This window comes from Syzygium oleosum, unplaced genomic scaffold (genome assembly GCF_021117445.2).
Source record: "Syzygium oleosum isolate NSW1041296 unplaced genomic scaffold, Sole_v2.1 Sole_v2.07, whole genome shotgun sequence".
Classification (NCBI taxonomy): domain Eukaryota; kingdom Viridiplantae; phylum Streptophyta; class Magnoliopsida; order Myrtales; family Myrtaceae; genus Syzygium; species Syzygium oleosum.
In genome coordinates, this window is record NW_026607491.1 from 10,295,523 (window position 1) to 10,311,399 (window position 15,877).

The 15,877-nt window shown below is 40.5% G+C and overlaps 2 protein-coding genes across 3 annotated transcripts; one reads left to right on the top strand and one right to left on the bottom strand.

Annotated features, from left to right (window-relative positions):
* Window positions 1–1,017: 1,017 nt before the first annotated feature.
* Window positions 1,018–9,320, bottom strand: LOC115670738 (GEM-like protein 7). The gene is made up of 4 exons (XM_030592092.1): window positions 9,197–9,320; window positions 8,269–8,349; window positions 1,309–1,586; window positions 1,018–1,191 (listed from the first exon to the last, which is right to left on the bottom strand). Exons 1-4 carry the CDS (start codon window positions 9,318–9,320, stop codon window positions 1,018–1,020), a joined length of 657 nt encoding a protein of 218 aa, XP_030447952.1.
* Window positions 9,321–13,160: 3,840 nt separating this feature from the next.
* LOC115684527 (reticulon-like protein B22) lies at window positions 13,161–15,709 on the top strand. Of its 2 annotated transcripts, XM_030609387.2 has the most exons (5): window positions 13,161–13,174; window positions 13,290–13,752; window positions 13,880–14,021; window positions 14,118–14,187; window positions 15,382–15,709. In XM_030609387.2, exons 2-5 carry the CDS (start codon window positions 13,583–13,585, stop codon window positions 15,489–15,491), a joined length of 492 nt encoding a protein of 163 aa, XP_030465247.1. In that variant the 5' UTR covers window positions 13,161–13,174; window positions 13,290–13,582; the 3' UTR covers window positions 15,492–15,709. The 2 variants fall into 2 exon arrangements, with proteins under 2 accessions (XP_030465247.1, XP_056168962.1); XM_056312987.1 differs by lacking the exon at window positions 13,161–13,174 and having other exon boundaries at window positions 13,254–13,752.
* Window positions 15,710–15,877: the final 168 nt, after the last annotated feature.

Below are 15,877 nucleotides of genomic sequence, written 5' to 3' on the forward strand. Positions count from 1 at the left end.
GAGGTGAAACTCTAAGGCAAGGTCGTTTTCAACCCCGACTGGCTAGCAGCTTTTTATTATTATTAATAGCTTCCATGTCTCAGGAATGTGAATATGGTTTTTCCTTTATTCTCACCCATGGATTAGAAGAACTATTAGCGAAATAGAAATTTAATGGAAACTTCTCAACCTGTTTGTTACCCATGAAGAGATTCTGTTGCACCATGTATCCTCTCTTTAGAATGTAGACTTCATTTTGATCCCTGCTCTGGTGTAGCCTTTTGGAAGGAAAAAGAGCATCCCATATCATATGAACTAATAGTAAAGAAACTATTTTTACTTGCAGAGACCGATGAAATACTAATGCAGAACTCGCGCTCAATAAAGATGAAACCTTCGAGTAGAATATTGATGACAAAGTTTTCTTCCATGACAGGTTGGAAGAGGCAAAGTCAACTTCAAAGCTCAAACGCTCACACCCTTGTATGGATATGAAGACATTTTGTTGAAAAACTGAATTCTTTTATAGGAGAGAGATCGTGCTCTGGTGTGATACCAAATGAATTGATTAGAGAACAGAGATAAACGCCTGTTCTCTTCACATCTTTCGCTGTATGGATTATTTATTTACCATTTCTTGGTTAATTTGCCGGCTATATACGATGATGGGGTTTCTGTTAGAATAATTAAATATTAAATCATGCATTCATCTAACAACTTAAGCTTTTAGAACAGTTGGTAGTTATCCCACCAAATCTCACATGATATTAGAGCTAAAGGTCTGGAGTTCAAATCTTTTCATGCCCCATTTACCTCCCCAATTAAATATATCCACGCTTAATACTAGACAAAAAGACTAGACTAAGCTGTTAGAATAGTTAGTCGTGCATTGTCTACTAAAACAGTATTTTTCTCATTCACAAAACTTCTTACAACGTCTCAAGTCATATCGAGTTTCTCATAGAAGTTCTCTTCTTCTGTCATCTCAAATGGATTTGCAATATCTCAAACTCTAAAAATGACTGGACTAGAAGCCATCTATTCCTGATGAATCACCCTCCGAAGATGCTTTAGTGCGTTCTGATAATTGAAGAATCCTGTGAACCAGAAATCGCGGTCATCCATTGTAACAATGTTTATGTATTTCTGTGCCGGCCTGTCCACATTCTCAGCTTCGTTCACCGCCTTAATCTTTCTTATCGGTACCTTCAACTGAAAATAAGTATAACATTAAGATGGACCAAACTTTTGACAAGCACATGACAACAGAGAATGGCGAACTGGTATTAACCGAAAGACAGTCGACTTTTGCAGCTTGTATAAATTTACCTCGTAATGGATTTTGGTTAATCCCCCACCTGGAGAAACCACTTCTACAGATCTCTCGCTCCAAATTGCAACTTTTTCAGTGGAGATAAAGAGGAGGCCCACTGCAATAGGACTGGTTGAACTTGACCAATAACATTCGAAAGATTCCATTAATTTTTCTCCATCTTCCCAACTGAACAATTCCCGGAAAACTTTCTCAATGCCACCAAGCTGAAGAGCTCTTGCCCCGAAACTCAATTTCCCCCTCACCGTCACTGTGATTCCGGGACTCAATCTCACTGCAGTTCCAGAAAAACGAAGCGACAACTGTTTTAGCATATCTTAGAGAACTACTTTTAACTGAGGGAATTGTACTCTGTACTTGTTCTCTCCTTTCCTCTTTCCTTTGCACGGATTAATGGCCCAAGTTAATATGCATGACCGCAACATCATGTATGCATCTCTTCAGTGACAACAAATGACAGAAATCTTACCCTTTTCGTGATTTATCTCTTAGAAGCAAATGATCTAGCCCATTTCAAGCAGTCCATGATAGAACCATTGAGGATTGCCAGATCAATCGATGATTCAAATAACTCAAAGTGATCCTAGCAAATTGGAACCACAGTATGGCGCACCCTAATATCAAAGGGATTTGAATAAACTCACTTGTACATTGCATAGTTGATTGAGCCCATATCAATGCAGGAAATTTGTTGGGATTTTGGCATCCAAATTCCATAGAATTGAATGAGAAGTGTGTGGATAAAAGTGTCCCACATAGGATAGAAGAGGTGATGGAAGATGGTTTATTTTGAGGAGCCTCTCAAATGGGTTTGGGCCCCAAGGGGTACCCCACTTTTGTGGAAGGGAGAGGACCTACATCAAGCTAGGTCGGTCCATCCGTCCAGCTCAATTCCAAGTCCATTCTCTATCAGTTTTTTATTTTTTCCGAACATACACGTTTTGTTAGAAATTAATTATTTATTTATTTTTTGGACAAACAAACATGTCTGTTCGTGAGGTTCGGTTCGCCCGAACGAAAACCGCTTCGGTTCGAGTGAGCCTTCGCGACTGTTCACGAACCGAACCGGTTCAAGTGAGCCTTCGCTACTGTTCACGAACCGAACGGGAACCGCAAGCGAGTCTTCATTACTCGCGACTCTTCATTTTCGCCATTTATATAACCAAACAGTTTAGTTCGGTCTGGTGACACTTAGTGGCATATTTATTCCAGCAAGACATTTTCCCGACGCACTCTAGACATTTTCATTTTTTGTCATTCTTCATCATTGTCATTTTATGCGACTATTCTGCGAAGTTGCGTTCGAAGGTTTCCTTTGAAGAAGTACCGCTTCATAGGAAAGACGATCCGTTCTATCCTGAGAGGCAATTGTTCAACAACCTTTGGGTACCGGTAGAGGGGACAAATTGTCTTAAGGACATAACGTCAATTCGTTGGGCTTGGATCAATTGTCAAATTCGGATCACTCATTTCAAGTTTGTCGAACAACTAACTCTATTTTTGCATATACAAGCACTATTACGCAACAACAATCTTAAGACAATTTCTATCGTGTTTGTATAATTGCATTTCTCAATCATTTCTGTCAATGTGATTTCAGAAATGGCTACAACATCAATGACACCTATTGCGTCTGTTCCGACTCATGGAGAGAAGCCAGAAAAGTTCAATGGGGCTGACTTCAAGAGATGGCAACAGAAGATGTTGTTCTATCTCACCACTTTGAACTTGGCAAAGTTCCTCATGGAGGATGCTCCGAAGTTGGACGAAGGAGAGACAAACAAGGAAAAGTTTGCTGCTGTAGATGCATGGAAGCATTCTGACTTCTTGTGTCGCAACTATATCCTCAATGGTCTGGACAATTCCCTCTACAATGTTTATAGTCCGCTGAAAATGGCTAAGGAGTTGTGGGAAAGTTTGGACAAGAAATACAAAACGGAAGATTTAGGTTGAAAAAATTCATCGTCGGCAAATTTCTGGACTTCAAGATGATAGATTCTAAAACCGTCTTAAGTCAAGTTCAAGAACTTCAAGTGATCATGCATGACATTCATGCTGAAGGTATGATGATTAGTGAATCATTTCAAGTGGCTGCTTTCATTGAAAAGTTACCACCGTCTTGGAAAGATTTCAAGAATTATCTCAAACACAAGAGAAAGGAATTATCACTTGAAGACCTAATTGTCCGATTGAGGATAGAGGAAGACAATAGGAATTTCGAGAAGAAAGTTTGCAGCAATCTGGCGGTCTCAAGGGTCAACGTTGTTGAAGAAGGATCAAAAACCAACAAGAAGAGGAAACACTATGGACAGGGATCCACCCAAGGCCTGAAAAAATTCATTGGCAAATGCTACAATTGTGGAAAGTCTGGACATCGTGCCAAAGACTGTAGAGCCAAGAAAAGAAAGATGACTCAGGTTAATATGGTGGAACAGATTTTCAATGGTGTTGATGATATCAATCTTACTGCTATGATATCCGAGTGCAACATGCTGGGAAACCCCAAAGAATGGTGGATTGATACTGGAGCAACTCGTCATACATGCGCCAATAAATCTATGTTCTCATCATACACGCCCATGGAAGGTGATGAAAAACTCTACATGGGTAATTCATCAACCTCTAAGGTTGAAGGTGTTGGAAAGGTTGCTTTGAAGATGACATCTGGGAAAGTTGTGACATTAAACAATGTGCTACATGTGTCAGACATACGCAAGAATTTAGTGTTCGGATCTCTTCTTAGCAAGAATGGTTTCAAGTTGGTGTTTGTATCTGATAAGTTTGTACTCTCCAAAAATGAGATGTATGTAGGAAAGGGATACCTTAGTGATGGTCTATTCAAGTTGAATGTAATGACTGTTGTACCTAATGATGTTATGAATAAAGTTGTTTCTGCTTATGTGCTTGAGTTTCCTAATTTATGGCATGCTAGACTAGGACATGTTAATTATAAGTCAATAAAGAAATTAATGAACATGGGACTATTGCCAAAATTCAATTGTCCAAATGAAAAATGCCAAGTATGTGTTGAATCAAAATTTTCTAAGCCTCCTTTTCATTCTATAGATAATAGAATCACAGAACCTTTAGATTTAATACACACAGACATTTGTGATTTAAAAGCAATATCGTCAAGAGGTGGTAAGAAGTATTTTATAACGTTTATAGATGACTGCTCGAGGTATTGCTATGTTTATTTGCTTAGTAGCAAATATGAGGCTGTGAATGCTTTTAGAACTTATAAGTCCGAAGTTGAAACTCAATTAAATAAGAAAATTAAGATGATAAGAAGTGACAGAGGAGGTGAATATGAATTTCCTTTTGAAGAAATTTGTTCTGAGTTTGGTATTATTCACCAAATTACTCCTCTTTATGCGCCACAAGCTAATGGAGTGGCGGAAAGGAAAAACCGGTCTTTAAAGGAAACAATGAATGTATTGTTGAATAGTTCCGGTTTACCACAGAATTTGTGGAGGGAAATTGTTTTGACGGCGAATTTTATTTTGAATAGAGTACCCCACAGAAAGACACAACAAACTCCCTATGAGAAGTGGAAAGGCAGAACGCCTAATTTGAAATATCTCAAAGTGTGGGGGTGCCTAGTTAAGGTTGCGATTCCTAAACCTAAAAAGGTAAAATAGGACCGAAAACCGTTGATTGTGTCTTTATTGGATATGCTATTAATAGTAATGCATATTGATTTATTGTTCATAAGTCTGAGGTCCTCGATATACATGTTAATACGATCATTGAGTCAAGAGACGCTTCGTTCTTTGAAAATATATTTCCGTATAATATAGTATATGAGCCAATTAATAATGATAAGAGACCTCGGGATACTACACCTAAAAGCGATCCTATAGAGGATGAACCTAGACGTAGTAAAAGACAAAGAACTTCTAAGTCCTTTGGAAATGATTTTATAACATATTTGTTAGAGAATGAGCATCGGACCTTTAAAGAGGCTATGACATCCCCAGAAGCCCCGTTCTGGAAAGAAGCTATCAATAGTGAAGTTGAATCCATCTTGTCAAACCATACATGGGAATTAGTTGACCTTCCTCCTGGTAATAAACCACTACAATGTAAGTGGATTTTCAAGAGGAAAATAAAAGCGGATGGTACTATTGATAAGTACAAAGCTAAGCTTGTGGTAAAAGGATATAAGCAACGAGAAGGCCTTGATTATTTTGACACTTATTCACCTGTTACTAGAATTACATCTATAAGGATGCTAATTGCTATAGCAGCGGTATATAGGCTTGAAATCCATCAAATGGATGTTAAAACGGCTTTCTTAAACAGGGATTTGGAAGAAGAAATATATTTGGAACAACCCGAAGGGTTCATTGTTCCAGGACAAGAGAAGAAAGTATGTCAGCTTATCAAGTCCCTCTATGGTTGAAACAAGCATCAAAACAATGGCATGCTAAATTCGACCAAGTCATATTGGCAAATGGTTTTAAGATTAATGAGTGTGATAAATGTATATATGTTAAGAACACTTATAATGGTTTTGCTATTTTGTGCTTGTATGTAGATGACATGCTTATAATGGTTAGCGATAGTGCGGTTGTCAATACGACCAAACGAATGCTCACAAGTAAATTTGATATGAAAGATATGGGGGTTGCAAATGTTATTTTAGGAATTAAAATCCACAAGACATCTGGAGGATTAGCTCTATCACCATCCCATTATATTGAGACGATTCTTGGAAAGTGCAAGAATCTAGACATTGTACCAGTAAAGACTCCGATAGATGTTAATTTACATCTTTCAAAGAATACTGATGAAAGCAAAGCTCAAAATGAGTATGCTAGTATACTAGGCAACTTGATGTATGTCATGAATTGTACTAGGCCAGACATTGCTTGTGCTGTGAGCAAGCTAAGTCAATTTACAGTTAGTCCAAATGAAAATCATTGGAAAGCTATGAAACGTGTATTGGGCTATCTGAAGCATACTCAAAATTATGCTTTACACTACACAGAGTATCCAGAGGTACTTGAAGGATACTGTGATGCAAATTGGATAACCGGCATAAGGGACACAAAATCCACAAGTGGGTATGTGTTTATACTTGGTGGGGGAGCTATGTCTTGGAAATCATCCAAACAAACTTGTATTGCAAGGTCTACCATGGAAGCAGAATTCATTGCTTTGGATAAGGCCGGTGAAGAAGCTGAGTGGCTTCGAAATTTCCTAGAAGACATTCATAATTGGTCTAAACCAATGCCAGCTGTGTGTATTCATTGTGATAGTCAAGCGGCACTAGGGAGGGCAAGGAATGTCATGTATAACGGAAAGTCCCGACATATACGTCGAAGACACGATACTATAAGACAACTACTCTCTAGTGAAATTATCACGATTGACTATGTGAAGTCAAAAGATAATGTTGCGAATCCATTAACAAAAGGCCTAACTAGAGAGTTGGTTGTAAAAACATCAAGGGGAATGGGTTTAAGGCCTATAAAATAAGTCATCATAGCGGAAACCCTTCCTAGTTGATTGGAGATCCCAAGATCTAGGTTCAAAGGGACAACCAAGTTATGCAGGCGGAGTAGTGTACTGTCAACTCTTACTCATTCCCATATGGAGACGGTACTAACATGTGGAGGTTAAGTGTAAGCTTTTAATGATTCTGATTCGGGTACGTAATATACCACACAATCAGAAATCACCTATGTGAGTGTGAAGTGAAGGCCACTTCTATGAAGAATTTGAAAGGCCAAATTCTTCAAAGCACTCATGAAACCAGGCGGTGTTCATGGCCAAAATGAACACAACAATGAGAACCAACTTTGTTTGAGAGATAATTGTGTAATTTCTATTATCTTGACTTACACCGAAGGTCGACAGTTCAAAGACATCAAGTCTACTGATTGACCGAGTAAGTCCGATAGGTCTCACTAGGGAAAGTTCAAAGCCTCAGACTACTTATCCCAATGCAACGTTCTGTCGTGGAATAATCGCACATTGCATCTCATGCATACACGAAGAGTCATGATATCTGAACTTGTCATTCATGTGAAGGATTGTTGGGATTTTGGCATCCAAATCCCATAGAATTGAATGAGAAGTGTGTGGATGAAAGTGTCCCACATAAGATAGAAGAGGAGATGAGAAATGGTTTATTTTGAAGAGCCTCTCAAATGGGTTTGGGCCCCAAAGGGTACCCCACTTTTGTGGAAGGGAGAGGACCTACGCCAAGCTAGGTCGGTCCGTCCGTCCGGCCGGCTCGGTTCCGGGTCCATTCTCTATCGGTTTTTCATTTTTTCCGAACAGACACGTTTTGTTAGAAATTAATTATTTATTTATTTTTTGGACAAACAAACATGTCTGTTCGTGAGGTTCGGTTCGCCCGAACGAAAACCGCTTCGGTTCGAGTGAGCCTTCGCGACTGTTCACGAACCGAACCGGTTCAAGTGAGCCTTCGCTACTGTTCACGAACCGAACGGGAACCGCAAGCGAGTCTTCATTACTCGCGACTCTTCATTTTCGCCATTTATATAACGAACAGTTTAGTTCGGTCTGGTGACACTTAGTGGCATATTTATTCCGGCAAGACATTTTCCCGACGCACTCTAGACATTTTCATTTTTTTCTCATTCTTCATTATTGTCATTTTGTGCGATTATTCTGCAAAGTTGCGTTCAAAGGTTTCCTTTGAAGAAGTACCGCTTCATAGGAAAAGCGATCCGTTCTATCCTGGGAGGCAATTGTGGGACAAATTGTCTTAAGGACACAACGTCAATTCGTTGGGCTCGGATCAATCGTCAAATTCGGATCACTCATTTCAGGTTTGTCGAACAACTTTACTTTATTTTGCTCATACAAACACACGTATATGTACAACAAAATTTATATGACGGTTTTCTTGTTTTTCATTACACCTACTGAATCTCAGTGAATGCAATAACACTCTGAACAGACAGAAGAAATCATCTTACCATGCTCTCGGAAACCATGTGCAATTACATCTGCATTCTTCCCAAGCATATTAATCTTGTCACGCACAAACTTCACTTTATCTGTTATGTCAAAAACATCCAGGTTAGAAAAACTTCTCTAGTTTATGTATAGATGCCAAAATGAAACAAATGAAAAGAAAAAAGAGAAGTCAGTCTAATGAGATGAACAACTTCCTACTTTGTATCGAACTTTGCGATTCATCAACTGGGGAAGTTGTTTGATGATGTCGTCCAGAATGCTCGGATGATGTTGCCTCCGGGAACATTGCCGAAGTTCCTATCTCGGGATCCTGCAGTTGGCTTTCCTTCTGCCTTGTCTTCTGCAAAGAAAAGTGGAAGCTTTTTAGAAGGGTTCGGGTGCGAGGAAATTGTGCTTACTCAGTGTGATGAACGATAGAGTTTATCTAGATCTTTAGTAAGAGTTTACACCTTTGATCGACTTTTGGACCGTCGATCAAAGGCATGCCAGTCACTATCTTTTTCTGGACAAATAATTTTAGTCCACGAAAATTTAGATGACTGAATCGAAGATGTCACAGCCACTTGCTATCTTTTGTCATCGCTTGAAAACTCAACAGAGTATTCGTATGAAGGGAAAGAGGGAACATCTGGTTCTTTGTCATTTGCACCATCATGATCAACTTATTGTTTACACCTCTGATAGTGCAAACTCCATTTTCAACGTTAACTTTATGGCCTTTTTCTGAAAGTTGCCTAACACTTAGCAAATTCCAGAAAAGTACAAAGTAAACGTTTGCAATAGTAACATTAGTACCATTTTTTGATTTGATATCAATGTTACCTTTGCCCAAAACGGGAATTTTTTATTTATTCCCGAAGTTGACTTCACCACGAACTGTCTCGTCTAGCTGGGAGAATAGCTCCTTTCGACCACATATGTGATTACTGCACCCAATATGGAGATACCAGATATTTGTGTCCATGGTACTCGAGTCATCCGTTTTGCATGCTAACACCACGTTTTCATTAGCATCGACAACATATACACATTCTGGTTGCTCGTGCCCCATGTTTACTCGGCATTCGGATTTGTAATGTCCGAATCTGTTACTCTTAAAACACTTGACCTTTGATTTGTCACGTGTTTTATACCTTCCCGTGGAATTCGAATATCCACCTCTACCTCGGGCACTATGATGGCCTCCTTGATTTGAGTGAGCGACCCAACTCTGCAATGCTTGCTCGAGATTCGAATCGATGGACTTCTGATTCATTATTTGCTCATGCGAGCATAGTGAACACATCAACTACTCCAACGTCATGGTTGATATATCTTGGCCTTCTTTGATTGCAGCAACAACGTAGTCAAATCTTTCGATTAAAGACCTTAAGATTTTTTCTACAACTCGAACATTTGGGAGTTCTTCACCATTAACCTTCAGTTGGTTAACGATGTTTTGCACACGATCAAAGTACGATGAGATAAATTCATAGTCATTCATGCGTAAAGACTCAAAATCTTCTCGAAGTGCTTGGAGCCGCACCCGCCTAACACGATCATCGCCTTTGTAGGATTTTTGCAAAATATCCCACGCTGCTTTCGCAGTTTCAGCGATCGATATTTTTCAAATATCGTCTCCTCCACGGCTTGAAAGATCGCATACAATACTTTCTGATCTTTCTTTCGGGATTCCACCAACGAATCTTTCTCCTCCTTTTTCAAAGCATCGAATGCTTCAGCATTAGCTACTTCGATGTAGCCATTCTCCACCAGGTTCCACAAATCTTACGATTTGAAAAGAACCTTCATCTGGACAGACCAATTGTAGAAATTCCTTCCGTTCAACTTTGGAAGTTGCAATTGAACGGAACTGGTGGATGCCATTGCTAGCTCTAATACCAATTGTTGGAAACAAAAGGATATAGAAACTTTGAAAATTTTGATGAGGAGAGAAGCCAAATACACAAAGGAGAGATAATAATACTCAAAATGCCTTGCGTAAGCTTACAACTTGTAGAACAAACGCACACACTAAGAGTCCCCCTCTTACAAGGTTTTCTCTACAAGCTTAACTCTCTCACTCTCTATCTACTACGACTCTACCAGGTAAACATATATATAAAAGACTCCACCGCCAAGTGAAGTCAGCACAAATTGTTCCAGCTAATGCAATCTGTCCTCTTTGCCATTAATGTTGGAATCGGTGGAGAGAAGCAGGAGCTCCACGTGTGGCTTCTTGAAGTCTTCAAGATACCAGCTGGATGTCTTCTTGTCAAACTTCAATACCTCTCCTCCTTGTGGAAATACAACCAACTTCAACACTGAAGCAATTCCCATGTTCTAATTTTTTTAGAATTGTGCCAAAAACAATTTTAATATTTCCAACAGCTTGATCCCGTTGAACAAACCTGACCCGAGTTGAATTATGTATACGCTCAGCACATGAAAGTTTCAAACCAATGTTGCAGATTACGTTTATGCAATGTCCTGTTGCACAGAAGTTGGTTTGAAACTGCCGGCGGTTTGATATGTCCTTGTCGCAGTTCTTGGCCGGAAATTAGAAAGTCCAACATGAATTTTAAATAGGAAAAGTCGTCCACGATTTGGTCTGAAACTGCCGGCGGTTTGATGTGTCCTTGTCGGAGTTCTTGGCCCGAAATTAGAAAGTCCAACATGAATTTTAAATAGAAAAAGCCCACCGCGATTCGGTCACCTCGGGTTTCAGTTCGCGGTGTCCTTGACTCAGTCAACTCGGTGACTCGAGCTCTACTGAGTGAACTCTCCAACCGGAAAAAAAAAAAAAAAAACCAATGTTTTTATCGGATCATGCAAGCCGGCGGCCCCAGTCTACTGGATTGTCAACACATCGTTCATCTGTGAGCAAACGGAATTCAAAAACTTTATAGGTCCGTTTGTTTCGCGAAAAATACTTTTTAAGAAAATACTTTTTTTCATTTTTTGGCGTTTGATTTGCTAAGGAAAATTAATCAACGAAAAATGTTTCCTTACCGAAGCTTAAATTCAGGAAAATGATTTTTGAAAAGAACCGGAAAACATTTTTCAAATAATGACTAGTTATCGGTACTTGGACCCAAAACTCTATGCTTAGGCACAAAAACTCCAACGTTGGTTTCCGAGTCCCAACATTCAAGATTTGGTCTTAGCGGCCGGGCTTGAGACCTCGGTATCTAGAGCCCGGGCCTCAGCACCCATGGCCGGGTCCATCGAGGCTAAGCCTGAACCCCTGATGCCCATACCCAATGCTCCAGCATCCAACTCGGGTCCATAAAGGCCGTGCTTGGATCCCCGATGCTCAAGCTCTAGTCCCGACCCTCCGGCCCGAATCCACGAAGGCCATGTGCAGTTTCTTAGCGCTTGGGCTCGGTGGTGCTTGGGCTCGGGTCCTTAGTTAATGAAACGTTTGTTCTTATAAAAACAACTTATTTAAAAATTCGAATTTTTATTTATTTATTATTTATTTTTGTAAAAAATAAATTTTTATTATTTTTAAAAAAAATCGAATTATTTATTTTTTTTCTTTTCTTTTCTTTTTTCTTTCTTTTTCTTTTCTTTTCTTTTCTTCCTTTTTCTTTTCCATCTTCCACGGCGGGTCGCCGGCGAGCTCACAGCCTCTGGCGGCTCCGTTCATTTGACGGGAAATGTAACATTTCTGGAAAATATTTTCTGAAAAGTCATTTTCCAAGAAAATGATAATATTTTTCAATGTTCAACTGAAACTTAAAAATGAATTAGAAAATAATTCCCGTCGTTCGATATGGAAAATCTGATTTTATTTTTCCTTCTTGCAATCGTTTTAATAAATTTTTATTTTATTTTTAAAATATATATATAATTTTTTAATTATTTTATTTTTGAATTTTTTATATTTTATATTTCTTTTCTTTTTTTTCCTTCCTTTTGATTATTTTATTTCTTTCTCTGCCGGTCGCCGGCCATGGCGACGACCAGCGATCGACCACAAGCCAACCTCGCCGGCCTTGGGCGAGGCAAGGCTCGAGCTCGCCGGCCTTGGGCGACAAGGCCGAGCCTCGCTCGTGGCCCATCACCATGGCCGGTGACCGGTTGAGGAAGAAATAAAAAAAAAAATTCAAACCAAGCCCACTTAACCCAAAATTATGCCACACATTTACCTAAACTTTTTTTGGCATCCATGTAAGTAGATTTTTAACGGTTCCATTGATAACACATATATAAGTTTGAAATTTTTAGTATCACAGAAAAAAGTTTGAATTAGGGTTTTTTGTGGCTTTTGCTCATAATTTTCACTCCTAATTTACAAACCAAAAAAAATTTTCAACAAAACGAAACATTATGAAATGGAAAACTGTAACCAGACTGCAAGTAAATTAAAAACTAAAATGCATTGTCGAAAATCTACTTTGCGATGTCAACCCTCGAGTCGAGGGCCTCGACTCGGATTCAAAGGAATTTCAACGAACTCAGGGCCCATATTTTAAAAGAACATTTTTTTATCAGGACCGCAACTTATAGAGAAAAAACAAAATAAAAATTATAATAAATTTGCGAAAATTCACATATATACATACATTTTGGAATTTCCCCTATAAAATAATCAGTCATCAAAATAGGAAAAAAAATTATATTAGATATGTTCGACCTGCCTATGTTAGCCCACTCCACGTCAACTATTCAAATACGCGAATACGAGCTACCGTAACCGATATATACGATTCGAACCGAAATCTTTGACTCGGGATCCGGTCACGAACCGGAACCGGAACCCGACCCGAAAAACACATGTTCGAATCGAAGCAGGGGGCACTCGCGCACGCGAATCAGAAAGAGACTCGCGAACGGGAAAGAGGGCCTCCTCTCGGTTCTCCCCCTCCGATCGCCGATCCGCCGCCGTCGCCGCCCACGCCGCCCACGCCGCCGCCGCCTGTGAGTTCCTCTCCCTCTCTCTCTCTCTCTCTCTCCTGAATCTTCTGTTGAAGCTTCTTCGCCGGAGATCATCTCCTCGCGCGGTCTCAACGTCCCTGTTTGATCCGTGACGCAGCGGTGTTTTTCCGACCACCGATTCTCCCGGCCTCGCGTCGCGGGCGGGCGGGCTTTTCGATCGATCGATCGCCGGCGAGACCGGGCGATTCGTGCGTCTGGTGAGTTCGGAATCCGATCGCGTTTCTATGTTTAGCGATCTGTTGGTGGGGCGGCGGTGTTGAATCGTCGTCGTGCTCGCGCGCGCATCGCGAAGGTCGGAGCGTGCCCGAGCGCTTCTGTTTTCGACGGTATACGAAGAAGAACCGAGGGAGGAAGGAAGGGAGGAGGAGGAAGGAGGCATGTGAGGAAAGGATGAGGAACGAGATAGGGAAGCCGCTGATCGTGTTGGTGTGCGGGAGCTTGGTGTACTACCACTGCGCCTACCGGAATTCGAGCCTCGTGTCGCTCCTCTCCGACGTCCTCATCGTGCTCCTCTGCTCCCTGGCCATCCTCGGCCTCCTTTTCCGCCAGCTCAACATCTCGTAATTCTCTCTGATCTCTTTTCTTTGGCTTTCCGTTTCCGTTTCCATTTCCGTTTCCCCTCTTGTGGCTTTTCCATTGTTTTTGTTGGGAAAAGAAAAGGATTGAATTTTGGGTGGTGTCGAAAAGGGTGCCGGTGGACCCGCTGGAGTGGCAGATATCGCAGGACACGGCCAGCAGCATCGTCGCTTGCCTCGCCAACACCGTCGGAGCCACCGAGTCTGTCCTTAGGGTTGCCGCCACCGGCCACGACAAGCGCTTGTTCGTTAAGGTCACATTCGGTTGCTTTCTGTTGTAGATTCGACGAATTATTCGCTCTCTTGTCGTGATGGACCTAAGCTAGTGTGTGCATAATTCTCATTTTCAGGTGATTGTTTGCCTTTACATTCTGTCCGCTTTGGGGAGATTGCTCTCTGGCGTCACCGTTGCTTATGTTGGTATGCTCGCTTTCTCATCAATCTGCTTCGCCTTCAGCCTGTTTCCCATGAATCGTTTGAGGAGTGGAGTAGATTTTAGTCCTCTCACTATTATATGGCCTTACCCCTGGCACGAGGGAGAAAACATGATCATATGGCAGCCAGCATATCGAAGAATTGTTCTTACAAAATTTACTTAGTCTCTTTTTCCCTCTCGTAGATATAGCTCTTTGATGGCCTTATTTCGTTGTTTTCTTTCCCTGGTGCTGTTTTACTTGATCCTTAAAGCTTGCCTTCTGTGATGTCCTGTCAAATGAACATCAATATACCGTCTTCGTTGTTGGACTGTAGCTGCATTAGGGCGTTCTCCTTACACAGGACATCCTCTTGCACAAGGCTCCTGCAATTTAAGTATTACATGTGTGGGGGAGGTCAGAAATTAACCTTGCAATGAAAGAGGTTCTTCTCATGACTCAATGCATGAAGCCTTTTCCCCTTACGGTCCTTACCTAACCCGCCAAAGACTTACGCAGAAATGACCATAGATTTTACCCGCAGTGGATAATTCCTGTATACTTGTCAATAATTTCGGTTTTCAGTGGAAACCTCAGACTGCCACATGTTTTCTCAGCGTCATAAGCTGAGCTGTAGCAAAAGTTTCCCTAAAACATAACAAAAGTTGAAAGTGTCCAAAAGTCGATATTGGATTTTTGAGGAGCGGTTATTTTAGCACAATGGACGTTATCGACTATGTTGTTGTTAGAACGTGCTCTCTAGAGGAAAAGTTCGAGAACTATTTTACAGATATACCTTCTTCTTCCCTCTTCGCTCTCATCAGTATGATGTACTTATCAATATTTTTGGTTTTTAATGATGAAAGTTTACTGCCCTTTGGGACAAATGTTTGCTAATGACAATTATAAGGTTATGATGGTAACAAAAGTTGATGATGAAATCTTATTGGTAGTAATTGTAGCACAATAGACACCATTGGTTGTGCCGGTGTTAGAAAATGCTTCATGAAGGAGAAGTTAGAGAACGCTTTTCTTGGTACACTTTCTTCCTATTTTCCACTCACAATTGTTGTGTAGCTGCACTTTGCGCTGGGCCACATGATCGCTTCTTTGAATATTTATCAATACTCTCTGTCAATTTTTCGAACAGTGTCGAAGCTGTGATTGATTGGGACTCTCTTATTTTGTATGTTTGAGACAGGATTATGCTTGTTCTGTCTTTACATGTTCGCCGAGTGCTCGCCCTCAATCAGCACGTGCATTGCCCGATTCTTGAGGAGAAGTGGTGCTGCTGAGCAGGATAACACGTAGCCATTAAACCATCTTGACCTATATCCAATTCTTATTATACCCACTTCTTGGACCCTTAGTTTGTGACCGTACATATGTGACTGTTTTTCCCCCCCTTTTGGGGTGAGTGAATAAATGTTTTCGGCTACACACAGGAAACTTTGAGGTGCAATTTTATGTTTGGTCATGAGTGCAACCGATCGATGTTATTTTGAGGAGAAGTTGTCAGTCTTTAACTAGCTTTCTCTCTCTCTCTCTCTCTCTCTCTCTGAAATTTATGTTCTTCACATTCATGTTGAGAAACGAAATCAATGCCCCCAGATATAGTACCCCCTGTTGGGGAGTTCATTACATGGCTGCGTCAATCCTGTTTCTATATTTCATCATACAGCTAAGAAGCTATATAA